General features: G+C 47.6%; 1 protein-coding gene and 1 long non-coding RNA gene across 2 annotated transcripts in view; one reads left to right on the top strand and one right to left on the bottom strand.

Moving 5' to 3' along the window:
• myo15aa (myosin XVAa) overlaps positions 1-14,938 on the bottom strand; it is a 205,720-nt gene that overhangs the window by 139,096 nt on the left and 51,686 nt on the right. The window contains 3 exon segments of the mRNA XM_038821008.1: positions 3,090-3,167; positions 6,526-6,651; positions 12,692-12,823. Coding sequence (XP_038676936.1) covers positions 3,090-3,167; positions 6,526-6,651; positions 12,692-12,823 — 336 coding nt within the window.
• The window catches only part of LOC119979036, a 47,224-nt gene continuing 46,904 nt past the window's right edge, over positions 14,619-14,938 (top strand). The window contains exon 1 of the long non-coding RNA XR_005463624.1: positions 14,619-14,741. This is a non-coding gene — a long non-coding RNA (uncharacterized LOC119979036). The remainder of the gene's footprint in view (positions 14,742-14,938) is intronic.

Raw genomic sequence — 14,938 nt, 5'->3', positions numbered from 1 at the left:
ACTCATCCAATCCACCGTTTTCCCACTGACGGCAGAGGCTCACCAGGCCTTCAACCGTATCAAGGCCGACATCGCTAAGGCCACGATGCACGTGGTCGATGAGACACTGCCCTTCCAAATGGAGAGTGATGCATCAGATGTCACTCTGGCCGCCACCCTCAACTAGGCAGGCAGGCCCGTGGCATTCTTTTCCCGCACCCTCCATGCCTCCGAAATTCGGCACTCCTCCGTCGAGAAAGAGGCCCAAGCTATTGTTGAAGCTGTGGGACATTGGAGGCATTACCTGGCCGGCAGGAGATTCACTCTCCTCACTGACCAACAGTTGGTTGCCTTCTTGTTTAATAACACACATGGGGCTGGTTTAGCACAGGGCTAAATCGCTGGCTTTGAAAGCAGACCAAGGCAAGCCAGCAGCACGGTTCAATTCCCATACCAGCCTCCCCGAACAGGCGCCGGAATGTGGCGACTAGGGGCTTTTCACAGTAACTTCATTTGAAGCCTACTTGTGACAATAAGCGATTTTCATTTCATTTAATTTCATTTCACAGCGGAGCAAGATCAAAAACGATAAAATCTTGAGGTGGAGGATCGGGCTCTCCACCTATAACTACAAGATTCTGTATTGCCCCGTTAAGCTCAACGAGCCCTCCGATGCCCTATCCCGAGGTACAGGTGCCAGCGCACAAGTGGACCGACTCCGGACCCTGCATGACAATCTCTGTCATCCAGGGGTCACCCGTTTTTAGCATTTCATCAGGGCCCGCAATCTGCCCTACTCCATTGAGGAAGTCAGGGCTATCACCAGAGACTGCCAGGTCTGCGCGGAGTGTAAACCGCAGTTCTACCGGCCAGACTATGCGTGCCTGGTGAAGGCCTTTCGCCCCATTGAAAGCCTCAGCGTGGACTTCAAAGGGCCCCTCCCCTCCACCGCCCGCAACACGTATTTTCTCAGTGCCGTCGATGAATATTCCCAATTCCCCTTTGCCGTTCCATGCCCCGATATGAATTCTGCCACAGTCATCAAAGCCCTCAACACCATCTTGGCTCTGTTCGGTTTCCCCGCCTACGTCCACAGCAACCGGGGATCCTCATTCATGAGTGATGAGCTGCGCCAGTACCTGCTCAACAGGGGCATTGCCTCGAACAGGACGACCAGCTACAACCCCAGGGGAAACGGGCAGGTAGAGAGGGAGAATGGGACGGTCTGGTGGGCCGTCCAGTTGGCCCTACGGTCCAGAAATCTCCCGGCCTCCAGCAGGTAGGATGTCCTCCCCGACGCACTTCACTCCATTCGGTCGCTCCTGTGCACCGCAACAAATGAAACCCCCCATGAACGTCTCTTTGCCTTCCCCAGGAAATCCACCTCCGGGGTATCGCTCCCAACGTGGCTGACAGCTCCAGGATCTGTCCTCCTCCGTAGACACATTCGACTCCACAAGGCGGACCCATTGGTTGAGAGGGTACAGCTACTTCGTGCTAACCCGCAGTACGCTTACATAGCGTACCCTGACAGCCGCAAGACACAGTCTCCCTCAGGGACCTGGCACCAGCTAGTTCCACACACACCTCCCCCCCTCCCTTCCCCCGGCGCACCCCACCACAGCCCCCACTCCGGGACACTCCGTCCTCCCCTTGCCCGCACCCGGGGATGAAGACAATTTCGATACGCTCCCTGAGTCACCGACGACCAAGCCGCCACCGGAGTCGCCACCAGCACTACGGCGCTTTCTATGACAGATTAAGGCACCGGACCGCCTGAATTTGTAATATTATCTGTATTTTTAAAACACAATTTCCTGTATATAGTTCACCACCACCCCCGCTGGACTCATTTTTTAACAGGGGGTGAATGTGGTAGTCACCACTGATGTATATATTGTGTATAGAGGATGTTGATATAGGTGCTTTACGGTAAGGCCCCTGTACTACAGGTATGGGGGTAGATCCCTGCCTGTTGGCTCCGCCCAGTAGGCGGAGTATAAATATGTGTGCTCCTCGTACAGCAGCCATTTTGTCAGCTGCTGTAGGAGGCCACACATCTCAGTGTAATAAAGCCTCAATTATATCCTACTCTCGTCTTTGCGTAAATTGATAGTGCATCAACCACTTTCCTTATCCTGGCCACCTTCCCTCCCACGCAAACGTCAAGACCGGCCTGTCGAAAGAATGACTTTGGCAAAAAGATTGGTAGTCAATGGAACAGAAAGAAGGAACGTGATTCTCCGGAAACAATTCTACATGTGGTAGCGAGTGAGAATTACCGTGAGCTTCCCCGTTCTCGGCCCAGCAATGCATTCAACGTTAATTGGTTCACTTAATGAGACCTCACAGGCTTCTCGCCGCAGATGAAGGCTCGCCAGGTGATTCGTCGGGAGCGCGCTCGCCAGGCCCCCTGCTAACAAGGTCAAGCAACACTTCAGCTACACTTGCTCAGCTAACCCCAGCCAGCTCCCAACAATGGCGTCGAGGAAACCAGCAATAAGATTCGGGGATGCTAACCTGCGGAGGCTCCTAGATGCAGTGGAGGCGAGAAAAGCTGTCCTGTTCCCCCAAGGATCCCGGAGGGTGAGCCATAGGGCAGCCAGTGCAGCTTCGGATGAGGTGGCGGCAGCTGTGAGCTCAGGGAGTGTGACCAGCAGAGCTGGCCTCAGTGTCGGATAAAGGTCAATGACCTACACGGGCAGCATGAGTGGACACCAATGTCGTCAATCCCTCCCCCCCCCCCCCCCCACCCCCACCTTTCCCCCCCGCCCGCCCACCACTGTGAACATGTGTGGCGCTCAATGCCCCCTCTGTGTCTCCTGAAGGAAAGCTCTCCAGCTGGGTCTCAGCCTGATGCTGAGCCTGTGATACAGAGGTACCCGGGTCTGATGGTAGGCAGCAGCATGAACGTTTAATGAAGACCTGTTGGTGCAGGGTATATTAAATCATTGAATATGACACGCCATCTGACAGCTAACATACACATAGCAGTGTGGTATAACCAGAGCATTTCTCGGTCATCTCTGATATTTCTGGGAATGATCGACATCACACGTAAGCAATGGATTGAGTTGGAGCTGTCGGGCAAACAAATCTCCACAACTCACCTTGGTTTTGCTGTTGACAAACATCTCCACGACATCCTGTCGAACCTGATCGTGATTTTTCTCAACAAATTTGAAGACCTGTGAGAAATTGAAACAGGAATGAAAAACAGATCTGCTCAGCATCATTGCAAAGTTAGAAGGCAGGGAGTAATTCATTCATCTGGCAAAATCTATTTCTCCAAACAAGCCATGTTCAACAGATGTTGTCATGGACACTCCATCCATTCAGCTACGTAATCTCCTGCAATCAAATTCCTCCTTTCATTCCCCACCCCATCTCATTCTATTTGCATCACCCACCATCTATTTCGTAGAATCATGGGACAGAATCTAATGCCCTGCCCCGGGTCAAAATGTTAAATATTTGTTCTTGGATGGGATGTGGGGGTCACCGGCAAGGGTAGCATCTATTGCCCATACCTAATTGCCTTTGATTTGAGTCAATTGCTTGGCCATTCAAGAGAATAGTTAAGAGCCAACCACATTGCTGTGAGTCTGGAGTCACATGTAGGCCAGACTGCGTAAGGACAGCAGATTTCCTTCCCTTACGGACATGAGTGAATCAGATGGATTTTTACGACAATTGACAACAGTTTATGGGTCACTATCTTTTAATTCCAGATTTGATTAACTGAGTTTAAATTTCACCAGCTACAGTGGTGGGATCTGAATTCAGGTCCCCAGAGCATTAGCCTGGGCCTCTGCAGCACAGACAACAGTGACATTACCACTATGTAACCGTCTCCCCACTGTCATGGGAGAGCATGTAACTGGATGGGAGTGTGGCGGGTGGGGACCATGCTGCCATCTCATCTCAGCCCCAATTAAGTCCAGGTGGGAAGGCCTCGCTGCCCTGCTGCCAATTGAGGCCCAAAAGTGGGCAATTAATGCCTATTTGGCGAAGATTTTGACACCGATGGAGAGTGTGAGATTTCTGATTGCTATAAGATTGATTAATTCCTTTCCGCTTGGACAGGTGGATAATGGTAGCAGCTTTGCATTCTTTCTGGATAGTCAAGGAATTCAGTGAGCTCCTTGACTGGGCATTGACCTTTAGCTTTATAGATCTCAGTGGGGACAACATCGGTTCCAGGAGTTTTGCTGCTAGACAGGAGTTTGATTGCGTTCGTTGTTTCTGTTAGAGTGAGAGGGTAGTTGATGGCAACCTGTTAACTGCTTTGACATTGATGGATGAAGGCTGATTGAGGATTTGGTGAAAGTACTCTGCCCATCATTCTGGAATTTGGGCTTGTTCTGTGAGCAGTGTTGATCTATTGGCTCTGAGGATTGGTGGTGAACAAGTAGACTGGCATTTTTGGAGGGAATTCAGAGCTTTGGAGAATCTCTTCCAGTCTTTATGGTTTGCATGTGACTGAAGTTTGTCTCCTTTCATCAGTTCAATGACGGCAGCTTGTGCATGTCCTGGATAATTGTGACCAAATCCCAGTTACTAATGAAGCTAAACATGACTGTTTAGCTCCATTGCTATCCTTTGCTTTGCTCCCAATCTCTGTGATGATGATCCTCACCAGTTGGCAGGTAAGACCCTGTCACCTCCATTAAATGCTATCCATAGAATGACCTAGCACCATTGTGATGAATTTCTCAACCTAATTTCTCCTTGACTTCCAAAGGCCCACACTGCTGATTGTGTCAAGGATCTTGGTCAGGACAAAAAAAGTAGCCCATATTCTGTTTCTTGCCATTTCCCGTGGAGTTGTCACATGCTATTAAGTAATTTGGACATTCTGAATTCTCCCTCTATGTGCCCGAGAGACTACTTGTGTCAACTGTTTGCAGTTCCCCCAAAGTCTATTACTATCCTAATTTCTTGCAAACTTCATTTCACCTGCAACTTTTAAAATGATTGCCTGTATGCTCAGGTCCAAGTCAGCAATACATACTGAAAGGAGCAGAGAACCTAATACCAACTACAGGGGTTCTACCAGACTGCAAAAAAACAATTGTTCAATGTGATTTTCTGCTTTCTCCCCCTTTGAGTTTGTGCAGCCACTGTCTCTTTAACCCCATGATCTTATTAATGGTGGAGTAGGCTCGAAGGGCTATATGGCCTTCTCCTACAATTCCTTAGGTTCTCAGCACTGACTTGCTGAAGGAAAATTGTGTTTAACTTTCAGTTATTAGTCCACACTTTTCCAAATGCCAATTTATTTTGTCTTGGTTAATTGTTTCTCAAAGTTTCCCACCACTGACCTGCGGCTGGCTGGCGTGGAGTTGCCAGGAGTTTCTCTCCCTTTTTGGACAGGAGTGTAACATCTGCAAACTTCCAGCAACACTCCCACATCTAAAAATGAGAGGAAGAATGTGACCAGAACCTCTGCAATTTCCACCCTTACTTCCCTTACTACCCTAGATTACTTCCATCTGGACAGGGTGCCTCTCCTACTCGAAGGGCTGTCAAGCTGTTAAATACCTCCTTCTTATATATGTTTTATATTGTCCAATATCACTGCTGCCTCCTCCTTTATTGCAACTCTGACAGCACACAACAAATCATTCCCTGATAAGATCTGTTCTAGACTTGTCAGTCCTGCTTTCCAAATGGCTGCTAACCGTTTGCCGATAATTGATCTGGATGAAGATGCCACCCAGAATCAGTCAAGTCAGAGTCTGTGGAGGGATGGGACCTGTTTCAATGTACATGGATGGCATAGCCTGATAACTTGTGTGGTGCAAGAGGATTTTGGCAGGAGTTACTGTTCAGATGGTGTTGATTGTAAAGTGTGTATGTTCTGTTTGTTAACAACAAGTTTTTATTAATAACTTGAACTATATACAAATATACTGTAAAAGGCAGATTTAAGGAGTTGTCACCAGACATTCTACGACATGGTCAATGTCATTAGGTTTTATCATTACGTCTGGTTTAAAGGTCAGATTTTAAGGGATTACATTTAGAAAATTAGTGAGTTAATGTATTTCTACTGGTCATGAGGTGAATCTGAGTGTTATCAATATTACTGTTCATAATTGGTGAAGTTTGTGTGTTACTATCAGTTTCTGGTGGAATTATACTTCCACTTTTGATATTAATTCTGCCAATCCCTCCCCATGCTCAATTTTCATTCTCTGCCACCTGATTCTTGAAACTGTTCAAACCACAGCAATTAGTGCAAAATGTGGAACAGACGCTTAACAACAGGATCATAATTTACATCCAGCGACAGATCCCCTGCTTCAAGCTCAACGACAGACCCCAAGATTTAGCGACAGACGTCGAGATTTAAACACAACAGACCCTGAGATTTAAACTCAATGACATGACAGACCCCTAGATTTAAACTCAATGACATGACAGACCCCTAGATTTAAACTCAATGACAGACCCTAAAACTCAAAGACAGGAACTGTGTATTCACAAATACAGTGTAAATTAATGATGAGGTGAGCTGATAACATGAAGAAGGATAATTACTTGATATGTCACTTTCCCAGCATAGTGTTTAATGGTGAATTCAGGCAGAGGCATCTTTGGCTTCGAGTACAGGGGATTGTTGCCATGGTGATAGTGACATTTTTGCAGGAAGGTGTGGTCAGTTGCCTGGTTTGAAAGAACACAGAATCAATTGCAGCGACAATGCCAGTTATTCAAAGGTTTAACAAATCCTACAACATTCCAGCAGAAATACAGATGAAGAGTTTACAGGCTGGTACACATTGTACATATTTAATGTCTGATATCCCTAACCTAAGTTTTGCTAATGATAACATATATTTTTTGGTTCAGAGTTGAATTTGTAAATTGTAGGGGTCCACTGTACCTTTGCAGTAGGAACCAGGAAGGAGGCGGTTGTAAAACGTCAGTAAGTCACTGGAAAAACTGCCCTCTTGCACAGTAGCTCTTCTGCACACTAGATTCTACACATTGCCTTCCGACAAATAGAAAATGTGGCAAAAAAATCTTTGGACCAATTCTCAAATATATTTGAGGTTCCTGACTCTCACTGGGGTAGGGTTCCCGAAGGTGCTGACCCTCACTGGAGAACAGTTCCTGAAAGTGCTGACTTTCACTGGGGTACGGTTCCTGAAGGTGCTGACTCACTGGGGTAGGGTTCCTGAAGGTGCTGACTCTCACTGGGGTAGGGTTCCTGAAGGTGCTGACTCACTGGGATAGGGTTCCTGAAGGTGCTGACTCTCACTGGGGTAGGGTTCCAGAAGGTGCTGACTCTCACTGGGGTAGGGTTCCTGAAGGTGCTGACTCACTGGGGTAGGGTTCCTGAAGGTGCTGACTCACTGGGGTAGGGTTCCTGAAGGTGCTGACTCTCACTGGGGTACGGTTCCTGAAGGTGCTGACTCTCACTGGGGTAGGGTTCCAGAAGGTGCTGACTCTCACTGGGGTAGGGTTCCTGAAGGTGCTGACTCTCATGGGGGTAGGGTTCCTGAAGGTGCTGACTCTCACTGGAGAACAGTTCCTGAAGGTGCTGACCCTCACTGGAGAACAGTTCCTGAAGGTGCTGACTCCCACTGGGGTATGGTTCCTGAAGGTGCTGACTCTCACTGGAGAACCGTTCCTGACGGTGCTGACTCTCACTGGTGTTGGGTTCCTGAAGGTGCTGACTTTCACTGGGGTTGGGTTCCTGAAGGTGCTGACTTTCACTGGGGCTGGGTTACTGAAGGTGCTGACTCTCACTGGGGTAGGGTACCTGAAGGTGCTGACTCTCACTGGGGTACGGTACCTGAAGGTGCTGACTCTCACTGGGGTAGGGTACCTGAAAGTGCTGACTCTCACTGGGGTAGGGTACCTGAAGGTGCTGACTCTCACTGGGGTACGGTACCTGAAGGTGCTGACTCTCACTGGAGAACAGTTCCTGAAGGTGCTGACTCTCACTGGGGTACGGTACCTGAAGGTGCTGACTCTCACTGGGGTAGGGTACCTGAAGGTGCTGACTCTCACTGGAGAACAGTTCCTGAAGGTGCTGACTCTCACTGGGGTACGGTACCTGAAGGTGCTGACTCTCACTGGGGTAGGGTACCTGAAGGTGCTGACTCTCACTGGGGTAGGGTACCTGAAGGTGCTGACTCTCACTGGGGTACGGTACCTGAAGGTGCTGACTCTCACTGGGGTAGGGTACCTGAAGGTGCTGACTCTCACTGGGGTACGGTTCCTGAAGGTGTTGACTCTCACTGGGGTACGGTTCCTGAAGGTGTTGACTCTCACTGGGGTACGGTTGCTGAAGGTGCTGATTCTCGCTGGGGTAGGGTTGCTGAAGGTGCTGACTCTCACTGGGGTACGGTTGCTGAAGGTGCTGATTCTTGCTGGGGTAGGGTTCCTGAAGGTGCTGACTCTCACTGGGGTATGGTTCTTGAAGCTGCTGACTTACATAAGTTACATAAGAACTAGGAGCAGGAGTAGGCCATCTGGCCCCTCGGGCCTGCTCCACCATTCAATGACATCATGACTGATCTTTTGTGGACTCAGCTCCACTTTCCGGCCTGAACACCATAACCCTTAATCCCTTTATTCTTCAGAAGACTATTTCTATTTATCTTAAAAACATTTAATGAAGGAGCCTCTACTGCTTCACTGGGCAAGGAATTCCATAGATTCACAACCCTTTAGATGAAGAAGTTCCTCCTAAACTCAGTCCTAAATCTACTTCCCCTTATTTTGAGGCTGTGCCCCCTAGTTCTGCTTTCACCCGCCAGTGGAAACAATCTGCCGGCATCTATCCTATTTATTCCCTTCATAATTTTATATGTTTCTATAAGATCCCCCCTCATCCTTCTAAATTCCAACAAGTACAGTCCCAGTCTACTCAACCTCTTCTCGTAGTCCAACCCCTTCAGCTCTGTGATTAACCTAGTGGATAACCTCACATTTGTCAACATTGTATTCCATCTGCCAGACCCTAGCCCATTCACTTAACCTATCCAAATCCCTCTGCTGACTTCCAGTCTCCTCTGCATTTTTTGCTTTACCACTCATCTTCGTGTCGTCTGCAAACGTGGACACATTGCCCTTGGTCCCCAACTCCAAATCATCTATGTAAATTGTGAACAATTATGGGCCCAACACTGATCCCTGAGGGACACCACTAGCTACTGATTCCCAACCAGTGAAACACCCATTCTATTAATTAACCAATCCTCTATCCATGCTGCTACTTTACCCTTAATGCCATGCATCTTTATCTTATGCAGCAACCTTTTGTGTGGCACCTTGTCAAAGGCTTTCTGGAAATCCAGATATAACACATCCATTGGCTCCCCGTTATCTACTGCACTGGTAATGTCCTCAAAAAAGGACTCTCAGTGGAGTACAGTTCCTGAAGCTGCTGACTCTCACTGGAGAACAGTAACTGAAGGTGCTGACTCTCACTGGAGAACAGTAACTGAAGGTGCTGACACACTGAAGAACAGTTCCTGAAGGTGTTGATTCTCGAAGGGGTAGGGTTCCTGAAGGTGTTGACTCTCACTGGGGTACAGTACCTGAAGGTGCTGACTCTCACTGGGGTACAGTACCTGAAGGTGCTGACTCTCACTGGAGAACAGTTCCTGAAGGTGCTGACTCTCACTGGGGTACGGTACCTGAAGGTGCTGACTCTCACTGGGGTACGGTACCTGAAGGTGCTGACTCTCACTGGAGAACAGTTCCTGAAGGTGTTGACTCTCACTGGGGTAGGGTTCCTGAAGGTGCTGACCCTCACTGGAGAACCGTTCCTGAAAGTGCTGACTCTCACTGGTGTTGGGTTCTTGAAGGTGTTGACTCTCACTGGGGTAGGGTTCCTGAAGGTGCTGAGTCTCACTGGGGTATGGTTCCTTAAGGTACTGACTTACATAAGTTACATAAGAACTAGGAGCAGGAGTAGGCCATCTGGCCCCTCGAGCCTGTTCCACCATTCAATGACATCATGGCTGATCTTTTGTGGACTCAGCTCCAGCTTTCCGGCCTGAACACCATAACCCTTAATCCCTTTATTCTTCAACAAACTATCTATCTTTACCTTAAAAACATGTAATGAAAGAATCTCTACTGCTTCACTGGGCAAGGAATTCCATAGATTCACAACCCTTTGGGTGAAGAAGTTCCTCCTAAACTCAGTCCTAAATCTACTTCCCCTTATTTTGAGGCTATGCCCCCTAGTTCTGCTTTTGCCCGCCAGTGGAAACAACCTGCCCGCATCTATTCCTATCTATTCCTGTCATAATTTTATATGTTTCTGTAAGATCCCCCCTCATCCTTCTAAATTCCAACGAGTACAGTCCCTGTCTACTCAACCTCTCCTCGTAATCCAACCCCTTCAGCTCTGGGATTAACCTAGTGAATCTCCTCTGCACACCCTCCAGTGCCAGTACGTCCTTTCTCAAGTAAGGAGACCAAAACTGAACACAATACCCCAGGTGTGGCCTCACTAACACCTTATACAATTGCTGCATAACCTCCCTAGTCTTAAACACCATCCCTCTAGCAATGAAGGACAAAATTCCATTCGCCTTCTTAATCACCTGTTGCACCTGTAAACCAACTTTTTGCGACTCATGCACTAGCACACCCAGGTCTCTCTGCACAGCAGCATGTTTAATATTTTGCCATTTAAATAATAATCTCGTTTGCTGTTATTCCTACCAAAATGGATAACGTCACATTTGTCAACATTGTATTCCATCTGCCAGACCCTAGCCCATTCACTTAACCTATCCAAATCCCTCAGCAAACTTCCAGTATCCTCTGCATTTTTTGCTTTCCCACTCATCTTCGTGTCGTCTGCAAACTTGGACACATTGCCCTTGGTCCCCAACTCCAAATCATCTATGTAAATTGTGAACAATTGTGGGCCCAACACTGATCCCTGAGGGACACCACTAGCTACTTTAAGGGCAGCACGGTAGCATTGTGGATAGCACAATTGCTTCACAGCTCCAGGGTCCCAAGTTCGATTTCGACTTGGGTCACTGTCTGTGTGGAGTCTGCACATCCTCCCCGTGACTGCGTGGGTTTCCTCCGGGTACTCCGGTTTCCTCCCACAGTCCAAAGATGTGCAGGTTGGGTGGATTGGCCATGACAAATTGTCCAAAATTCTATGATTAACCTAGGACAAAAGTTCGGCGCAACATCGTGGGCCGAAGGGCCTGTTCTGTGCTGTATTTCTCTATCTTTCTCTATCTATCTACTGATTTCGAACCAGAGAAACACCCATTAATCCCCAGTCTTTGCTTTCTATTAATTAATCAATCCTCTATCCATGCTACTTTACCCTTAACGCCATGCACCTTTATCTTATGCAGCAACCTTTTGTGTGGCACCTTGTCAAAGGCTTTCTGGAAATCCAGATATACCACATCCATTGGCTCCCTATTAGCTACTGCACTGGTAATGTCCTCAAAAAAGGACTCTCAGTGGAGTACAGTTCCTGAAGGTGCTGACTCTCACTGGAGTACAGTAACTGAAGGTGCTGATTCTCGAAGGGGTAGGGTTCCTTAAGGTGCTGATTCTCACTGGGGTAGGGTTGCTGAAGGTGCTGACTCTCACTGGAGAACAGTTCCTGAAGTGTTGACACACTGGAGAACAGTTCCTGAAGTGTTAACACACTGGAGAACAGTTCCTGAAGGTGCTGATTCTCGAAGGGGTAGGGTTCCTGAAAGTGCTGACTCTCACTGGTGTTGGGTTCCTGAAGGTGCTGACTCTCACTGGGACAGGGTTCCTGAAGGTGCTGACTCTCACTGCAGTACAGTTCCTGAAGGTGCTGACTCTCACCGGGGTATGGTTCCTGAAGGTGCTGACTCTCACTGGGGTAGGGTTCCTGAAGGTGTTGACTCTCACTGGGGTAGGGCTCCTGAAGGTGTTGACTCTCACTGGAGAACAGTTTCTGATGGTGCTGACTCTCACTGGAGAACAGTTCCAGAAGGTGCTGACTCTCATGGAGTAGGGTTCCTGAAGGTGCTGGCTCTCACTGGGGTAGGGTTCCTGAAGGTGCTGCCTCTCACTGGGGTAGGGTTCCTGAAGGTGCTGACTCTCACTGGGGTACGGTTCCTGAAGGTGCTGACTCCCACTGGAGAACAATTCCTGAAGGTGCTGACCCTCACTGGAGTACAGTTCCTGAAGGTGCTGACTCTCACTGGGGTAGGGTTCCTGAAGGTGCTGACTCTCACTGGGATACGGTTCCTGAAGGTGTTGACTCTCACTGTGGTACGGTTCCTGAAGGTGTTGACTCTGACTAGGGAACAGTTCCTGAAGATGCTCTCTCTGGAGAACAGTTTCTCAAAGTGTTGACTCCCACTGGAGTACAGTTCCTGAAGGTGCTGACTACTCTCACTGGAGGATAGGGATAGAAATTGTGCCCCCTACCTAACCCCGGGACAGAGGTCAATTTGGTTTTGATTTTGGCACTATTACCGTGACTCGATAAATCAGGAGAATAGTTTGAAATTCCTCTGAGCAGTATGGAGGGAAAAGGCCCACGCATATAATTGAGGAACGAGATATGCCTCACATACAGCGCAAGAGAAAATATGAGGCAGAGGGTGCGAGAGGGAGATATTGAGAAGCAGCATGACCTTAATACAGTTTAAAATTTGCCTCTTTAACAAACTATTATTTAGCGAGCTATTTAAAGAGTGCCTTTGATCCACATCCCTACAACCTGTGGGAAGGTGCTTTGGTCATCGAGTATCCGAAGGATTCCATGAGGTTTCTGTGAAATTAGATCGAGGCAAGCCTGGTTGTTACTGAAGGTAATTTCCTTCCAGTCGATCTGTTCTCTGATATACTCCTCCTGTTAAAGGCAAATACACAAAGCACAAATCATCCAAATATGATGAAAATAAACCTGTTGTAACAAAACATGGCAGTTTACTTCCAGATAATGTTCACATTTCCTATCATTTTCTCCATCCCCGCTCCAGGAAATGTCGGTGCAATTGGGTTTGATTACAAGAGCCTCCTCCACCACCCTTACCCTAATGACCAGTCTTCGAGGGTGAACATAGTACGTTGCTGTTAAAGCCTATCTCTGAACTCAAGTTCACACACTCACTTCCTCAAATTAGCCCTGACTAATTTTCCCCTCACCAGGCCAAAGATTCAAGAGCACACAAGCTATTGTAATTGCAGTGGGGACCAACTGGATTAGCACAGACTGTGAAATTAAAAATTTCAACCAGTCATGAATTACATGGATCAGTGACACTTTGGCAGGGCATCCGTTCATTGCCTCACTCTGGAAGATATATTGCAGAATTAGAGGGCTGAGGAGTGTAACTGTGTGACTAACCCATCATTATATGGTCCCAGAACAGGAACGGGACAGTACGTTAGTTAGCACACCATTACAGAGTCTTATAATACATGATCTTACCTTTATAGAGTCCCAGTAGCAGATTAGGATAGTGCATTACACACCATTATACAGTTCCAGGGACAGTGCGTTACACACCGTTACACAGTCCCAGTACAGGTCTGGGACAATTATACAGTCCCAGTACATGATTGGGACAGTGCATTACCCACCTTTATACAGTCACGGTACAGGACTGGGACAGTGTGTCACACAACATTATCGAGTCTCAGGACAGGTACAGTGCATTCGTTCCACAGCATTACATAGTCCCAGAGTACAGGACTGGGATAGTGTGTTACACATCATTGCACAGTCCCAGTTCAGAACTGGGAGAGTGCTTTCGTTACACAGCATGGCACAGTTCCAGTACAGAACTGGGATAGAGTTACACACCTTACACAGTCCCATTACAGAACTGGGATAGTGTTACACACCTTACACAGTCCCAGTACATAACTGGGATAGTGTTACACACCTTACACAGTCCCATTACAGAACTGGGATAGTGTTACACACCTTACACAGTCCCATTACAGAACTGGGATAGTGTTACACACCTTACACAGTCCCAGTACATAACTGGGATAGTGTTACACACCTTACACAGTCCCAGTACAGAACTGGGATAGTGTTACACACCTTACACAGTCCCATTACAGAACTGGGATAGTGTTACACACCTTACACAGTCCCAGTACATAACTGGGATAGTGTTACACACCATTCCACAGTCCCAGTACAGGACTTGGATAGTGTGTTACACCCCATTATACAGTTCCAGTACAAGACTGAGTCAGTGTGTTACACACCATTATTGAGTCCCAATATAGGACTGGGACAGAGGTAGATGCTGCCTAGGACATGACAACAGAAGAGGAAACTCTGTACCCAGAAGGTGTGAGGCCCTTCCTGTTGATTCCCTTAGTTCCTATTATTTTTATTTTGTCTTTATCATTTTTGGTCCATGGATCTTTAATGGGGACATATCTTTAAGTCGAACAGAGGAGGTAAGGAACTCAAAGTGTCAAAATAGTACACTGTGTTATAAAGTTTTGTATTTGGGCAAAGGAACCCAGACATTATGGCACCCAAGAGATTGGAGGGGTGTGTTTTGATTGGTTGGCTCATGGCCAATGGATTGGCCAGGGTCAGTATTCTGCCCAACAACTGCCAGCGATTGGTTCCTGTTAGGTGGAGTTTTTTGGAGAGAACCCAGCAGAAGCCACTGGGCCCTAAAGGTGAAAGCAGCTCTCTTTCTGCTCTACTGCCTACTGTCTGAAGGTAGAAGCTTTTAGACATTGAAGGAAGAAGCTGTCTCTCTCCCTCTCTTGAATGCGGCCTGCCTGATGTTTCTGTAAGTCTACAGTGAAAACCATTACAACTGAAAGAGATAACATCCACCTGAAAGCCTAGACTGACAAAAGAATCTAACTGGAAGTTGTCTCTCTGAAACACAGACTCTTATCCTTTTACTGTTATCATTATTTTACACCCCACTTTCCCCTCTGTATTTGTTGGTGTGTGTGTGTGTGTGTATATAGATGCCGGGGT

The sequence above is a fragment of the Scyliorhinus canicula genome, chromosome 15 (assembly GCF_902713615.1).
Source record: "Scyliorhinus canicula chromosome 15, sScyCan1.1, whole genome shotgun sequence".
Taxonomy (NCBI): domain Eukaryota; kingdom Metazoa; phylum Chordata; class Chondrichthyes; order Carcharhiniformes; family Scyliorhinidae; genus Scyliorhinus; species Scyliorhinus canicula.
Note: the sequence above shows the minus strand (reverse complement) of the source record. Positions and strands in the feature narration are given on the sequence as shown.